Source organism: Nelumbo lutea, chromosome 6 (assembly GCF_056320005.1).
Source record: "Nelumbo lutea isolate HS-2025 chromosome 6, American lotus-T2T, whole genome shotgun sequence".
NCBI lineage: Eukaryota > Viridiplantae > Streptophyta > Magnoliopsida > Proteales > Nelumbonaceae > Nelumbo > Nelumbo lutea.
This window is the reverse complement of record NC_142689.1, coordinates 42,435,052-42,452,397: the sequence shown is the minus strand read 5'-3', so window position 1 is coordinate 42,452,397 and position 17,346 is coordinate 42,435,052. Positions and strand designations below refer to the sequence as shown.

The following is a 17,346-nucleotide window of genomic DNA, read 5'->3' as shown; positions in this document are numbered from 1 at the left end:
AATTGGCCACAAAGGTCGCATGGATTACAAGATGACACATTTATTGCTGCAACACTAAGATTGTCTAATTTTTTATTCAAACTAGCAAGTTGAGTAGATAAAGCTGCAAAAGAATATATATGGTGTACTCCCTTTCGACCAGTTTGATCATTATTCCATTGGTAGCTATTTGATACTATTTCTTCCACGAGATCATAGGCTTCCCCATGATTGTGCCACCTACAGCTGCATCAATAATGGAGCGATTAAATGGAGTAATACCATTATAAAAATTTGTATTTGACGCCAAACTGGTATTCCATGGTGAGGACACTTCCTAAGCATCTCTTTAAATCATTCCCATGCCTCATACAAAGATTCCCTCTCTAGTTAAACAAAAGTAGTGATATCATTGATCAATTTTGCTATTTTAGAGGGAGGAAAATACTTAGCCAAAAATTTTTTAGTCAAGTCGTTCCAAGTAGTGATACTTCCTGCAGGGAGTGAGTTAAGCCAATCCTTAGCTCTATCACATAATGAGAATGGAAAAAGCCTAAGCCTAATAGCATCACCACTAACTCCACTATGCTTGAATGTGTCGCATATTTCTAGAAAGTTAACAATATATGCATTAGGATCATCACTCGGCAACCCACTAAACTGAATACATGTTTGGATCATTTGGATGATCGCAGGTTTGATCTCAAAATTATTGGCTTGCAAATGCTAGAAGTAGCCCCATTAATTATTGGACAAGCATAGTCCAAAAGGGTTCGATTTGCTTCTGCCATCTCTTCTTCTGCTGGTTCACCTTCTTCAACCTCCTCGCTTCCTTTACTTTTGTTGGCTCTTTGTAGTATGCGAAGGGTTCTCTCTATCTCAGGATCAAATTCTGCTAGTTCTTCTCCTCTACTGCGTGTCATACACTAAGCAAGAATTCGAACAAATAATGATAAAAGAAAAAAAAAATAAAAATCCAAATTAACCAAAGTTAACAAGTTCTAATATTATTTTAGGATTAAATCCCTGGCAACGGCGCCAAAAACTTGATAGCTATAATTATATAACCCTAGGAAGTGCACTGGTTATCAAGTAGTATAAAGATATCATTCCCATGAGGATTTAACAAAATAAGTATTAGGACTATAGCCTTTCTTAATTATTTGGACAACCGAATTTCAAATCTAACAATAAGAACTACTGAAAATTAAGAATAGAAGAAAAAGAAATAAAAATAAGGGCAATCAATGACAAAACTTGCAACGATCTAATTAGAAGCGCTAGGACTGTTGGTCCACCTAACCATTCCAATGGATATCAATTTATTAGATTAACCAAGATAACTTATTATTTTCATAAGTTGAAGTTTTTCCAAATTTATTTAATATTCCCTCTCAGGATATACCAAATCTACCTCTATCAAGTAACCCTTCGATCTCTCGACTGGAGTTCTCGTGATAGAAATGCATTAAGTTCTATGAAAAACTTATATCATCAGATGAATCATATATATATATATATATATATATATATATATATATATATATATATATATATATATACCATTCAATTCACACTATGAATTATTCAGTTGATTATGTGAATTCCTCTCTCAATTCATTCACATAAACCAAATCAATTAAGAGGTGGCCAAGCTCTTAATCGCATTATGCATAATAACTCATAGACAATATGAAAATAACAATTTTGGATAAATCAAAATAAAAATCAATTCATTGTCATGGTTAGGCTTCCCACAGCCCTACCTACAAATAAATTAATTCATGATAAAGGAAATAAAACAAACAAGGGGTAAGAAAGAACTCATGATGTCGCCCTTAAAGTTAAGATCTTGTCTTCTCCTTGCCGCCACCTCCTTCTTGAAGCCTTCTTGCCTTGTTGATTTCCTTCTTGAAGCTTTCTTGATTGTCTTCTTGATTGTTTCAGAGAGAGAGCTTGAATGCTTGATGCCCCTAAGATAGTCCCCCCCCCCCCTTTATATAGCTTTAGGAGGAGGGGCTGTTTCCAACTCCTCTTAGTAATCTCAATCTTTTATCTTTCTAGAATTACAATTGAAATTTAAACCTGATAGTACTCTTTATTCTCGAATTCGAGTTAGGCTTCTTTAATAAATTGGGCTGCTACAAGGCTTTTATGCGAATTGGGCTTCAGCTGTGAACTGGGCTTTATTACAAATTTACTTTGAATTCGGGCCTGATTTTGAGCTCGATTCAGATAGAATCTGTCAAAACCCAAAATATTAAATTGTAGAGTTCTCCCTTATCTTTCCGGTGCATCTTGAATCATCCAAATCAGAGTCTGGATATGAGAGTTATGCCTATATTACTGAATGATGTCGAAACTATGCAAAATCATCTGATTAGCCTTGTTTCCCTCCTGTCGCCTTCTTGCTTGCCATAAATCGAAATACAAGAATAATGAGTCCAATTAAGTGTTAATTAAGTGTAAAAGAATGAACATTTAGGGATAAAAATATGGTAATTTTTATTCACATCACCAATTACACCCGAATTCCATCCGAAATGTAGTAGGGGCCATCTCTCTTTTTTACGAGTACTGTCTACCCCTTAACCTCGACATTTTTTCTTCCATCTTGTCGATCAAGAAGAACTCTTCTTGTGTCCTTCCTGAGCACAGGCAAACCTACTACCTGTCTCCTCGCCCGAGCTATAAGCTTTTGCACGAACTACCCAATAGGATCCCGACTTGGAAATAGAGTTATTTTGTGGTCTGTAATCCCGCGGGGTGGCCTTTTCCTACCCTTTGGAGGGCTGCCTTTCAAGATTCCGGTGTTAGGCTGGACCTGAAAACAAGGGAGATGCTCCAGTCTTGGGTGGAGCTTGGCTTTGATTATAAGGACTACCTTGCCAAAGACATGGTCGTGCAGGCCGACTTGAGTCCTGGTAGGTCGCCTTTGTTTTTCTTTTTAAGGTTCTGATTAGTTCGTGGCTAACATTTTGTTCTTGCAGCCGCCATGCCGGAGGTCGATGCTAGGAATCTTTTCAACTGCATGCAGAAGGGAAAGAAGAGAAAGGCGAAGAAGCCTCACTGGGAGGTCAGCCCTTCAATCCCTGCATCGCCCGAGGTCCACATCGCGGAGCCGATCTCCGCCGAGCTCCCCCAGGAAGAGGTCTGCCCTCACCCTCCCATGGTAGATCTAGAGGAAGAAGAGGGAAGTGCTCGGCAGTAGGAATTAGAGAGCACCCCAACATCTGAGCCGAAAGTTGCTCGGCTTCCCAAGCCAGCAAGCTATTCTAGACCTCGACACATGCCTCTGAAGAGGAGTATCCTGGCCAGCCAGGTCAGGATTCGCAAGAGTGAGGAGGCCATCTTCTCCGAGAAGGTTGCGGATTGGGCTGAAATACCTACGGCTCGGCATGGGGCTCGAGTTGCTAGCTACTGCATGGTGGTAGGTGCTTTTACCTTTTACTTTTGTTTCTTTGTGATCTTTTCAAAAAATGTTCTTACCTCAGTTTTTTCCTTGCTAAGTGAACTCCTCCATTCACGCTACTGATATGTCAGTCGCAAATCCGTTTGAGGTAGTTTCAGCCAGCCAAGGAGGAGGCACAAAAACTGCATTGTGAGCTTGATAATGCTCGGGGTGAGGTGCTCCGGTCCAAGAAGGGAGCTCAAGGTCAGAAGGAGCTTATTATGTCTTTAACTGAGGAGGAGAAACAGTAGGAGTAGATCTCTGTGCTGACCGAGGAGAAGGGGAAACAGCAGGAGCAAATCTCCATGTTGACCAAGAAGAACTCAATGCTGATCGAGGAGAGAATGAGGGTTCGACAAGAAGTTGAGGATCTCAATGCGATGGTGGAAGAGCGAACTCAGATTTTTGAGACCGCTGTGGAAGAGGCACGAAGCCAGGCCGTGGAGCACTTCAAGCAATCTTCGGAGTTCCACAATCTCCAAGTTGAGTATGGTTTGATCTGCTACCGCTCTGGCTTCAAATTGTGTAAGTATGTGATGAGGAAGAAGTTCCCCGACCTCGACCTCAGAGCCATATCTGCATCAAAACTTACTCTCGAGGATGCCAAGGCAGCAAATGCAGAGCCCAGCTCGTCAGAGGAAGGGTGTGACAACGAGGTCGAGGAGTGCCCTTCGAACCAGGAGGTCACGAAAGATCATATGTAGACCGATCCTGCTGACAACCATGATCTTTGAGCTTTCTTTTCTTGTATCGAATGTACATCCTGGAGCCACCGAGCTCGGGTTAGAACAAAATCTATGTACCTGCATCTTTTGTGAATGAAATACCGAATTTTGAGTAGTGTAAAAGATATTCTAAGTAAAGATAGCTTCCGATCTAGGCAACAAATGTGCAAATTACCTGAATTGTCGAGTACCGAGCTAGACAATATGTAAGGATAATCGTAATAGAAAAATTTCCAAGTGTTTGTTACCCCGAACTGTCTGCGAAGGCTTAGTAGGGGTAATTTCACATAACGTACGCCGAGGTGAGCGACATCGCGGGGCAAGCAAAGTAAAATTTTTTCAAGTGTTTGTTACCCTGAACTGCCAACGCACGGGCTACTTATTTGGATGCCAGTTGTCCCTTATGGGTCCGACCTACTCTTATGTGTCGTAGTGGGCTAGATATCGTAGGGCTTATGCTCGAGCTGTCTATGCCAGTGAGGCAACCAGGTTTCATGTGGTGTTGAGGTCCCTGCCAGTTCAGTACTTTAGCCTTTAGGCACTTGGAGCGACTTGGAGTCCACTCCTGGACTTTGCCCGTGCCAAAGTGGCAACTAGGTCTTTGTGCAGTATTGTAGCTTTTAGGATTTGGGAGCGACTCATTTCCACTCCTAAACTTTGCCCATGCCGAAGAGGCAACTAGGTCTTGTGCAGTATTGTGGCCCTTAGGTTTCGGGGAGCGACTTGTAGTCCTCTCCTAAACTTTGCCCATGCCAAAGAGGCAACTAGGTCTTGTGCAATATTGTGGCCCTTAGGCTTCGGGGAGCGACTCGTAGTCCACTCCTGAATTTTGCCCATGCCGAAGAGGCGAATGGGTCTTGTCCAGTATTGTGGCCCTTAGGCTTCAGGGAGCGACTTATAGTCCACTCTCCTGAACTTTACCCATGCTGAAGAAGCGACTGGGTCTTATGTAGTATTGTGGCCTTTAGGCTTCGGGGAGCAACTCGTAGTCCACTCCTGAGCTTTGTCCATGCTGAAGAGGCAAATGGGTTTTATGCAGTGTTGTGGCCCGTAGGCTTCGGGGAGTGACTCGTAGTCCACTCCTGAATTTTGCCCATGCCGAAGAGGCGAATGAGTCTTATGTAGGTTTTGAGGTCAATTGTTAGCTTGGCCTTTGGTTTTTTGGGGGTGTCTTTGCAGTTCGCTCTTCAGTTTGGCAATCACAAGTATTATCACCTTAGATTGCTGATGTTCCAGGCTCGGGGTACTTTCTTTTCTTCTAGGATTTCAAGCTCATACATACCTTCCCCAAGTACTTGCTTTACTCGATAGGGACCTCTCTAGTTCGGTCCGAGCTTACCTTCACTAGGCTCAGGTACCATAACTTTTCGAAGGACCAGGTCCCCGACATGGAATTGCCGCTTCTTTTCTTGGGCATTATAATATCGAGCTATTCTTTGTTGGAAGGCTGCGGTCCGGATATATGCGAAGTCACGTACTTCTTCCACCAAGTCGAGGTTGGTACAGAGTTCGTCACCATTTTCTTCATCGTCGTATGCTTCCAGGCGTAACGTAGGTACCTCGATCTCAGCTGGGATTACCGCTTCTGTGCCATAGGTGAGGTTGAAGGGGGTTTCACCTGTGGCGGTCTTGACGGTGGTTCGGTAAGCCCATAGTACGCTGGGCAGCTCGTCTACCCCTAGGCCCTTAGCTCGGGCTAAGTGAGCTTTCAGTCTGTGGAGTATGGCTCTATTCATGATTTCCATCTGCCCGTTCACCTGAGGGTGTGCTACCGAAGTGAAGTTCTACTGTATCCTCATCTCGGCACACCAATTCTGGAACTTGATGTCTTCGAACTGCTTGCCATTGTCAAAAATGAGAACTCGAGGCAGTCTGAAGCGGCATACTATGCTCTTCTAAAAGAAGTTTTGTACAATTTGAGTTGTGATTGTTGCTAGGGGTTCTGCCTCTACCCACTTCGTAAAGTAATCCACTACTACCACTAAGAATTTCCTCTGTCCTATCGCTGGTGGGAATGGTCCAAGAATGTCGATTCCCCACTATGAAAAGGGCCACAGGCTGGTGAAGTACTTCAGGTCGGCAACAGGTTGGTGATGAAGGTTGGCGTGCCTCTGGCATTTATCGCATTTCTTGATGAGCTTGAGTGCATTTTCCTTCATCGTGGGCCAATAATATCCTTGTCGCAGCACTTTCTGGGCGAGAGCCCTGCCCCCTAGGTGTCCACCACACAGGCCTTCATGAGTGTCGTGGAGAATGAGCTCAGCCTCTGAAGGTCACAAGCAGCGCAAGTAGGGGAGTGTGTAGGATCTTCAGTATAGTCTTCTGTCTATCATGACGTACTTGGTTGCCTGCCACTCTACCCTTATGGCCGTGTTGCGATATGCAAGTCGGGTTCCATGAAGTAGGTAGCTCGTGAGTGGGTCAATCCAGCTCGGCCCTGTTTGTGCAACAGGAGTGACCTCTTCTGCCCTCCCGAGAATGCTGGGCCGAGGTAGGTTCTCCATGTACATGGTCCTCAAGGTGTTGCTGATCGTGCGGGCTAACCAGGACAGGGCATCGGTCTCAGCGTTCTCGGACCTTGGAATCTTCCTGATGAAGTATGATTGGAAGCTGCATAGAACTTCCCTGACCTTGGCTAAATAAGCAGCCATGGTGGGGTCGCGAGCTTCGTAATCGCCAGTGACCTGGTTGACCATGAGTTGGGAATCACTACAGATGATGATGTGTTTCGCTTGTACCTCTTTTTCCAGTGTGAGCCCGGCTAGTAGTGCTTCATACTCTGCTTCGTTATTGGATGTCGCAAACTCAAACCGGAGTGCGTACTCCAGTTTCACCCTGCTTGGCCCATGCAGAATAGTGCTGGCTCCGCTTCCTTGTTGATTGGATGATCCGTCTACATGGAGGATCCAGGGCTCCTCGTCCCAAGTTGGCCTTGCTCTAACCGGGGCCGGTGTCGTACTAGTCGAAGCCTTCTCTTTGTGCTCGAGCTCAATCAGTTTGAGGGCTATGGTGCTGAAGGTGCATTCTGCTACAAAGTCGGCTAAGGCTTGGGCCTTAATCGCTGTCCGAGGCACGTATCAGAGATCGTACTCGCTGAGTTCGATGGCCCACTTCGTCAGTCTGCCAGATACCTTGGGCTTGAATAAGACTTGCCTTAGAGGTTTGTTCTTGAGGACCACGACTATGTGAGCTTGGAAATACAGGCGAAGTTTCGGAGCTGCTGTGACCAGTGTGTATGCCAACTTCTCAATCTCTGAGTACCTAGTTTCGGCGTCCTACAAAACTTTACTCACATAGTAGATAGGTCGTTGGACCCGATCTACTTCTTTTATTAGTACCAAGCTGACCACCTCATCGCTTACGGAGAGGTACAACTTTAAAACATCACCCTCCTCGGGTCGGGTCAGAACCAGGATACTAACTAGGTATTTCTTTAGCTTGTCGAAGGTGAGCTGGCACTCTTCAGTCCATTCAAAGTCCTTACTTTTCTTAATTGCCTTGAAAAAAGGCAAGCAGTGATCTGCTGACTTGGACATGAAGCGGCTTAGGACAGCCATACGGCCATTCAACCTTTGAACCTCTTTCATCTTGCGAGGTGGCTTCATGTCCAGGATGCCACGTCAGTTAACTATGTAACCCAGGAATTTACCCAAGGTGACACCGAAGACACATTTGTTAGGGTTCAATTTCATATTATACTTGCGCAGAATTTCAAAAACACATTGCACGTCACTTATTAAACAGTTCAAAAATTGGGTTTCAACAACCATATCGTCGACATAGCATTCAACCTTATTGCCGATCAATGGCTCAAAAAGTTTGTTGACAAGTCTTTGAAAGGTTTCCCCGACATTTTTTAGCCCGAAGGGCATGACCTTGTAACAATATAATCCTAATTCAGTTATAAATGTTGTTTTTTCCTCGTCAGCGGGGTCCATCTTGATTTGGTTATAGCACAAGTATGCGTCGAGAAAACTCAACAACTCATGCCCTGAGGTCGCATCCACTAGATGGTCGATCTTAGGGAGTGGGAAACAATCCTTCGGGCAAGCTCGATTCAGGTCGGTGTAATCGACGCACATGCGCCATTTACCGTTGGCATTTTTTACCAGAATGGGGTTAGCCACCCAGCTTGGGTAATGGATCTCCCTGATGAAATTGGTTGTGAGGAGTTTCCCGACCTCCTCATCGACTATTCTCCAGTGCTCCGTGGTGATGTTGCATTTTTTTTGTCTAATTTACCTGACTAAAGGATTAGTGTTCAACCTATGAGTTATTATCTTAGCATCTATACCGAGCATCTCTGCCGCGGACCATGCAAACACATTTAAATTTTTAAGTAAAAAACTTACCAGCTGAGAGCAGAGAGGCTCCTCGATCGATGCTCCGATCTGGAGGGTCCTGGCTGGATCTTCTACTAAGGTTGGGATGTGGATCGTTTCTTCGGTTGGCATAGCTCGCTCCTCAAAGTACTCCATAGGTCGCTCTAGCTCGAGGTCATCTGCCAACTTGGCTTTCCCTTTGAGTGCGGCAATATAGCACTTGCGGGATTTAAGCTGGTTGCCTCGCACTGTCCCAACTCCGAAGTCCATGGGGAACTTCATAGCCAAGTAGTAGGTGGACACCACTGCGGGAAGCGCATGGGTGATGGGCCAACCTATAATGGCGTTGTACGGGGAGTCACAACCACCAAGAAGGTGTGATCGAACCTCGTGATGCTAGGCCAAGTGTCGATCTCCACAGGTACTAAGATTCGCCCTAAGGGCTTGACTTCCTCTCTGCTAAAGCCAACCAGTGGAGTGCTTGTCGGCTTGAGGTCGCCTTCCCGGAGCTAAAGCTTGTTGAACTCATCTTTGAACAAGATGTCTGTTGAGCTACTGGAGTCGACTAGGATACGCTTCACCTCAAAGTCGTTGACCCTCATTTTTATAACCAGTGCATCATCATGGGGGTACTGGACTCCTCATGCATTATCTTCCGTGAAGAAAATTGGGTCTTCAGACCTAGGTCGCTTCGGCGGATTTTGCTCTTCGTGTTCCAGCTCGCGAACTAAGGACTTCTCTGCGGCCGAGGTGCAGCCCGCGACTACGGATCCGCCAGTGGTCGTGTTGATCATCCCGTGGATTGGTCTCTCCTTGGGCAGTTGTCTATGCGGTTGCTCGTTGCGCTGGCTGCTGGGCACGAGAGCATCTCTCCTTTGCTCCCCCTACCGATCTGCCTGGTTTTTATTACTTTTTTGTACAAAATTTTTCAGGTACCCACGACAGATGAGCTCTTCAATCTCGTCATGGAGTTTTTACAATCTTCGGTACTATGATTGTTATCTCTATGAAAATGACAAAATACATTTTTATTTCCAGTGGTCGGATCCCCCCTCAACCGAGGAGGCCACTTCACAAAAGAGACGACCTTGATCGCCTAGAGAATTTCCCCTCGCTTCGCATTGAGGGGTGTGAAGTTCGTTCTTTCAATTGGGGGGAGCTCGGGGATGAAAATCTGACATGTTCCCTCCCCTGGTTGGGGACTTGCTTTTCTTCGTCTTGCCACCGTTGTTTGAGGTGTGGCCTTTTCTCTTTCTTTTCTCTGTCGGGGTTTCAATCCTTTGGTTCATCTCCTCCTCAGTGTCGATGAACTGATCGGTAAGCTTAAGGAATTTTGTGATATCTTTGGGTTTGTTCGCCACCACATGCCATTTGAATTCCCTGTGGGTGATCCCCTTCTTTGCTACTGCGAGTCTTACGACAGGGTCTAAGTCCGGGATTAGTAAACAAGTGCCGTTGAAGCGTTTGATGCAGCTTCGAATCAACTCTCCTTCCCTCTGGACTATACTAAGAGGGCTTTCTTGTGACCTCGGGCACTTCTTACTGGTGATGGAGTGCGAGGTGAACAACTATACGAGTTGTGCCCAACTTTAAATTGTCCCCGGCGCAAGGTTTCTATACCAAGTGCGAGCTACCCCTTTGAAGGTCATGGAGAAAGCAACACACATGCAAGCTTCATCAGCCCAAGTGAGGTACATATGGGACTGAAAAGAATCTACATGATCATTTGGGTCGAAAGACCCGTCATACTTATCCAGGGGGACCCTGAAGTTCATCGGCATTGGGGAGGCCAGAACATCGGAGGACAGTGGAGAGGGTACAGAAAGGAGGAGAGTGGTTTTTGTGATTCCCGAGCTTAACTCCACCCTATCTTTAGGCTGCTCAGGTCGGCTAGGTCCCGCAAGCTAGCTTGGGTCTACTGCTCGAGGTGCCTTAGCTCGTCTCCTTCGCTATTGCTTGACTGGCTCCGTGGCTGTGCTGCTAACCTCTGCATTGTCCGACGGTGTCTTGGCGAGGAGCAATTCGGACTATTGGCTACTGCAGACGGAAAGGGCCTGTTTGGAGTCCTCGGCTAGGACTTCGAACCGGTTTCCTGCAAGAGTGCCTTCAAGTTGCGAGGGTCGAGGTGAACTGGTTCTAGTGGGTCGAGTATCTCTCGACTTGCTTACTTGCTGGGAGATGGGAGGAACTTGTCTTTCCCTCCTGTCGTGAGATGAGACCTGGGAGGTCTCTCCCCGGCGAGGACAGCTGCTTTGGCGGCGAGGCTTGCTCGGGGTGATCGAACACTGAGGCGGGGTTGGTTGTTGGTTCTGCTACAGCGGTGGGAACAGCTACTGGTACATGTGGTGCAAAACTTGTTGTTGGTAATGCTGGAACTGCTGGGCCTGCTGTATTTGGGCTTGAATAGCTTGCACACAATGTACCAGGTCGCTTAGTTGGTTCTATCTGACTCCAGGGGGAACCACAGAGGGTTCAACGGAAGTCGCACCCACTACAGGGGAAGTGGGGAGTTCACAGGCACAGTCAGTGCTGGAATCCCACCCGTAGGGAGTGGTATGGTGACCTGACCTATTTAGACAGACAAGAACTGAGGTTGCCCCCGGAGACGTTTGCTTCATTGTGCTACCCGGTGTTGTTGGAGGAAGCCATGGGTTTGACTTTGAGCTTGAGGTTTCGGAAAAAGGGCTTTTAGTAGCAATTTCCCACAGACGACGCTAAATGATGTGGCGTAATCCGGCTGCTCCCTACTGGAGATGATCTGGCTGCCAACAACAACGGGGACTGGGTAACCTACAAGAGAGGAGTCAGAGATCCCGGGGTGGCTTACCCAGCGAGGACACTCTGATGGCTAAGTTAGCACACAGTAGCAGTAGTAGAGAGCTTGAAGATGATATCAGTGAGTTAGAGAGCAAAGATTATGCACACGCATACATTAAAAACATGCCTTCGCCCCTAGGGGGTGAAGTCTTTATATACTGGAGTCCCCGTGGGTTGGTGGAGCGGTTCATGGATCCTCGCTGTGATGGGATCCGTTTGCGTGTTAGGTGGGTAAAACGCCACCAGCTGGTAAGGTTGCCCTCTCTCGTCTGAACTGGGGAGTGGGTGAGCTAGTATAGTCGTTATGAGTCATAATCCCATAAAATGTGGAGTACGGTGGTGAGCTCCTCGGGGTTGTCACGCAGGGGTCGGTCTGACTCGATAGCGAGCTGCCTGTGAAGTGCCGGGCTACTTGGTGGTGAGCTGCCCAGGGGAGAGCTGTCTGAGTTCGTGTCCTTTAGACTCAACCTGCTCTGAATGCCGAAGTGCTTTAGTACTGATGATCTTGCGTTGAGATAGGTTTGTCTTGAGGTGGATTCTTTCCGAGGTGGTCCATCTGCCCCGGTTTGTCCTGTAGTGGACTTGCTTTTCGTTTACCCTGGTCGTGCCCGATACCGAGGTGATCTCAGTTCGGGATCACTTCAGTTCGGGGTATCAGGGTACCCGAGGTCGCTTTGTAGCGAACTGATCACGTTGAGTTGTCACTTGTGTCAAGTCATGTGTAGATCTGATCATGTTGAGTTGTATCTTATGCCAAGTCACGCCCACGTGTCTCCCTGTTACGAGGTTGGGCCAAATTCCCCTTCATCAGGTTCCATTTTCGGGTTGTATGAGTCACACGCTCGAATGACATAACATCATGGTTTTTAAAACCAACCCGGAGACCAAACCAGTCAGGGGTCCAATTATTGGGTTGAATGGTCCAATCGTTCAAATCGAACAGTTGGCCTGTTTTGACAAAAAACAAAAATTTTAAAAAATAAAAAAGATCAAAACCGTTCGAACGGTTCGATATCTAGTTATTAACAATATTTATAATAAATATTATATATTTATATAATTAAATAATTATATAAGCAATAATTAGATAACTATATAAACAATATTTATATAATTAGATAATTATATATATATATATATATATATATATATATATATATGTATGTATCTAATTATCTAACAATATTTATATAATTAACAGGAAATGGGTTGCTCTCACGTGGGACTCTACTCGTCCATTTACCCGAGCGGTCAAACCATTGACCCATTCAATGGTTTTTGGTCATTTTTTTATTTTTTAATTTTTGTTGTCAAAACGGGCCATCCGTTCGAATTGAACAGTTGAACCATCAACCCGAAAACCAGTGGCCAGAACGATTCCATTTTCAGGTCGTATGAGTCACATGCTTAAATAACATAACACGTATGCTACTGCTTAATGGACCTCACATACTCAATTTTTTGCCTATAATTTTTGTTGTCAGAACTAGTCATCCGTTTTTTATTGTTTTAATTGGGAACCGTCTAGGCAACCAGTTCCGTTTTACCCCAATCCCAGTCCCTGGCCAAAAACCATTGAATCAGTCAACGACCCATTGACCCAAGTGGTCGAACCGTCAATCCGTTGACCTGTTCAATGATTTTTGGCCATTTTTTTTATATTTTTTTAAATTTTATTGTCAAAATGGGTCGTCCGTTTGAATCGTCGACCCAAAAACTGGTGGCCAAAACAAATCCATTTCCGGGTTGTATGAGTCACATGCTCGAATGACATAACATCATGGTTTTTAAAATCGACCTAGAGATCGAACCGGTTAGGGATCCGGTTACCAAGTCGAATAGACCGACTGCTTGAACCAAATGATCAGCTCATTCTGACAAGAAGAAGTTAAAAAATTAAAAAAATAAAAAAGAGGTCAAAACCGTTTGAACGGTTCGATAATTATATTTATAAATATTTATAATAACTATTATATATTAATATAATTAGATAATTATATAAACAATATATAATTAGATAATTATATATATATATATAATTATCTAACAATATTTATATAATATTGGCAACAATATGAATAAATTCCATTTACTACACGGAGAGAGCACCTCAATCCTATTACTATATATATATATATATATATATATATAAGATATTAATGGCAACGGTCAAATGAACATTGGCAACAATTTGTAATTGTTATTACATAATGAATTGTTATTTTTGTCAATAATTAGTAACGGTTACTTCCTTGTTGGAAATGATTGTTGCTTTAAATAGTTATAGGCAACAATTTTGAAATTGTTGGATATATGATTGGCAACTAGACTTGTTCATGGGCCGGGTAGCCCGACGGCCCGGCCCAGCCTGGCCTGCACCCCGCCTAGGCTTGGTCATATAATTAGGCCTGCGGGCCTGACCTCGGGCTTAATACACTAAGCCCGACTGTGTTTCGGGCCAGGCTCAGGATTTGTCAAAAAAGCCCGGCCCGACTCAGTATTATATATTTTATAAAATATATAATATGTATTTCATATATTATATAAAATATATAAATAATATAATATTTATTAAAATATATATTTATAATTTAATATATATATATATATTATTATTTTCTTTATAATTTCAATCTCTCTCTCTATTCAGCTGCTTCAACATTAATAATAATAATAGTATAGGCTAAATTTCGGGGCCGGGCCCAGGCTCGGGCTTCAGGCTTTTTATGAGGGCCGGGCTCGGGCCCAAGTTGTAGGCCCGATGGTCGGGCCGGGCTCGGGCTCGGGCTTCAGGCTTTTTATGAGGGCCGGGCTCGGGCCCAAGTTGTAGGTCGGATGGTCGGGCCGGGCTTGGGCTCGGGCTCGGGCCTTAAAAAAAATTGTTAATACACAGTAAAAGCCCGGCCCGACCCATGAACAGGTATATTGGCAACTGTCAGTTTGACTGTTCCCTGTGGCATTTATAGATTTACAGGCAACAAATTGTTAATAAAAATTACTTTGGGCAATTATTTGCATTAATTGTTGCGAAAAAATATACCTTTAGCCACAATTTACATTAATTGTAATAAAACAATATTTTCTTCAACAGTTTAACCAACTGTTATTAAAAAACCTTTTTCTTGGTAGTCCGGAACGACTGAAAATCTAAGCCGATGTAAAATTGTGGACTGAATTAATTTGGGCTCGGGTTGGACCCGCCCAACCCGAGTGAACACAACAGTGTTCCGTAAACATGGGTGTGGCCCGTCATACACAGCGGGGCGAGCAGCAGATCCGGGCTCCTCACACGGTGATCACAGACCAGTGTCGAGACGTTTTACTTCCGAGTTCCGAGCAATCCCTTCTGTCATTCTTGTAATTATGCAAGCAAAGAAGACCATTTCCGCATGGACAAAACTAACCGTTGGAAGCCCATGACTGTTTAAAAAACAGATTTAGTTAGAGGGTTCGATATTCTACCGAAGAAACACACGTCCAGTTTATTTTGAATTGTGAGAAAAAGGGAAACCAATTACAGCGACGATCAATTACAGGAGATTAAAGTAAGAAGCGCCGACCGATTGAAGATCAAATACGTGAGTTTGTCCACTTAAACCCTAAAATTTCTTCAATTTCACAATCTTCATCCCCTGTTATTCCTCTCAAACTGAGGAATCCAAAGGAAGGGCACGCAAAGATAAGGTAGGGATTAAAAGATTTTACTAGTTGAAAGAAGTATGATGAAGAGTTGATCTTTGGAGAAATTTCAAGTATCAGATCCACTTACATCATTACAGTTATCAATGTTTTAAGCGCAAGGATGTTTTAGATTTCAAGGGGGATATATTAAAAAGAAAAAGATTTTATACAAAGGGGGCTAGGTATTTAGCAGTGCCGTCTAAGGTTGAAGGAAAACAGAAAAAACAGGGATTTTGTTCTACATGGAATTGTGATCGCTTGCAGTGGATTCTTTTCGAGTTCTTTTTCTTTTTCTTTCTGGATCTTGACTGCTCTCATATTTCTTCAAGATCGAGGGCTAAACACCGTCGTTTATTTTCCTGGGAGTGTTGGGTCTGAGTCTGACTTAACTCATTTGATCATTGCTAGAAAAGTGATAAATCTCAGCTTTTTCTACCTTGACTCCTGAGGGATTGTCTAGTTATTGCATTTGTAGATTTTTCATAGTTCTCTATTTGCATATTTCAAACCGATGTGGTGATGGAATGGAACTTTTTGTTGGTTTCTCAAGTTTCATTTATAATTAAGACGGATGATTTTCTTTCAGGTCTTAGGTTAATATGCTTTGTAAGCTTTTGATTCATCCTAACTGAAGTTAAACTGCTGCATTAACCTGCTGAAGGAAGCTAGACTGATATTCAAATCCCTAGATTAAGGGGAACCTACACCACATAATTTAATATCCTTTCTGTTAATGTGTTTCAGGAAAAGTCATACTAAAACTTTATTGCACAAACAGTACAATGGCAACACAGGCTTGTAGGCTAATGCAGGACCAGAATTTGAATGACAGTATCAAAGGTACTTGAGCTCCTGGTTGCCTATGATTTCAGTTTTACTTCTCTTCTTGTGTCAGGATGAATATCAAGCTCGCTAACCCAGTCACCTAGTGCCCATTTTATGTGTTTCAGGTGGGGGAAGGCACAGCATTTCGACAGCTCAGAAGAAAGTAGGACTTGGTGTTAGGAAGGCGCTTACTGATCTTACCAACTCAAGGAAGCCGTCTTCTCCAAATCAGGCGACAAAGAAGGGTCATTCCAAGAATTTGAATCCTTCTGGGGAGAAGACTAGCATCTGTAAACCAGCCAATATCTCTAAGCCTGTGCCCTCTGTTGGTGAAAAACTCAAGACCTCTATAGCTCAGGAGAAAGACGGGCTTGGTGGTAGGAAGGCACTTGGTGATCTTACAAACTCAGCAAACCCAATTTTGCATCAAACATCAAAGAAAAATTGCCCCAAGAGGTTGAATGTTATTGCAGAGGAAGAATTCTTCCTACATAATCATCAAGAATGCATCAATTCACGGAGGGCAATGGAAATGGACTTCTTTTTGAGGACAATGGAACTTGATGATGGTAATATATCATGCTGTTGAACAAAATGTCCTCTTTTGTTTTATTTTTTCCTCCACTGACACCCCCCCCCCCTTTCCTTGACTAATTTCATTCTTCCCTGTTCAGAATTTTCAATGCAAATAGCATCTCCAATTGTATCAAGACATGCAAAGGTATATATGTTTCTCATCTGATCTGTTGTTATTCTTTTATCCTTCTTTGCATGTGCTTCGTTTTCTTTTTAGCCTAAAAACAACTTAATCATGAATTTTAGTTACTAATAACAGCCTACTGTTTCAGGCTGAGAGTCCTCCAAAGCGTCGTCTGGATTTGGAAGAAATACCTGACTTGGCTGATGGATATCAGTCTCCTCCTCCATGCCGGACACCTGAATCCTTAAGTGCATCTTCACACAAGGATTACTTTCCATCTCCTAATTTGAAGCTGAAGGGGACACCAGAGTAGTGAAGCGATGTTATGCTAGAGTAGACTGATAAATTCAGTAGATGTTATGCTAGAGTAGTGAGGCGATGGTGGTAGTAGTGTTATTGCTGGGACTAATATTTTGATTACTATATTGTAATCTGTAAAAGCACAAGTTTAGATTCTATTCATTTTTGTTCTATTCATTATGTTTCTTACTGTAAAAGCACTGCTTTGCATAAGTTTGGATCCTATTCATGTTTGGTGGTTGGTTCAGTTACTAATTACAATTTGTCTTGTGACATTGAGATATTATATTTCTTCTCTCCAATCCTGGTTGTACCTACCTATTTCCATCTTTTTATTTACACTTGCAGCTCTAAGGCTTCAAATTTTAGAAAACTTCAGCTATTTTGGAACCCTCCTAGTATCCCGATTGGCCTGGAGGCCCTGGGCCAACAATGGATAATGGTCTTTTCTATGTATTTATGGTATTGATTTTATGATGTATATATCCAAAACCTTGGGAGAAATAATAGTTCTGTCCAATGAATTTTCCTAAATTTGGCACAATT

General features: G+C 43.6%; 1 protein-coding gene and 1 non-coding gene across 5 annotated transcripts; both read left to right on the top strand.

The window, feature by feature from the left end:
* The first annotated feature begins 295 nt into the window (after positions 1-295).
* Positions 296-402, top strand: LOC148848760 (small nucleolar RNA R71). Its single transcript, XR_016101548.1, has one exon. It is a non-coding gene; the product is annotated as a small nucleolar RNA R71 (small nucleolar RNA).
* A 14,152-nt stretch (positions 403-14,554) lies between these two features.
* Positions 14,555-17,102, top strand: LOC148848759 (uncharacterized). 4 transcript variants are annotated; one of them, XM_088952641.1, is made up of 5 exons: positions 14,555-14,872; positions 15,720-15,815; positions 15,926-16,369; positions 16,475-16,521; positions 16,649-17,102. In XM_088952641.1, exons 2-5 carry the CDS (start codon positions 15,758-15,760, stop codon positions 16,811-16,813), a joined length of 714 nt encoding a protein of 237 aa, XP_088808767.1. In that variant the 5' UTR covers positions 14,555-14,872; positions 15,720-15,757; the 3' UTR covers positions 16,814-17,102. The 4 variants fall into 4 exon arrangements, with proteins under 4 accessions (XP_088808767.1, XP_088808764.1, XP_088808768.1 ...); XM_088952638.1 differs by having other exon boundaries at positions 14,558-14,872; positions 15,905-16,369; XM_088952642.1 differs by having other exon boundaries at positions 14,750-14,978.
* Positions 17,103-17,346: the final 244 nt, after the last annotated feature.

What these genes read in the sequence shown, in the direction of transcription:
- LOC148848759 (XM_088952638.1), top strand. Translation starts at nt 15,758, where the DNA reads ATGGCAACACAGGCTTGTAGGCTAATGCAGGACCAGAATTTGAATGAC. An exon ending in GACAATGGAACTTGATGATG is followed by an intron (nt 16,370 to 16,474) that starts GTAATATATCAT and finishes TTCCCTGTTCAG; the next exon opens with AATTTTCAATGCAAATAGCA. An exon ending in TTGTATCAAGACATGCAAAG is followed by an intron (nt 16,522 to 16,648) that starts GTATATATGTTT and finishes CTACTGTTTCAG; the next exon opens with GCTGAGAGTCCTCCAAAGCG.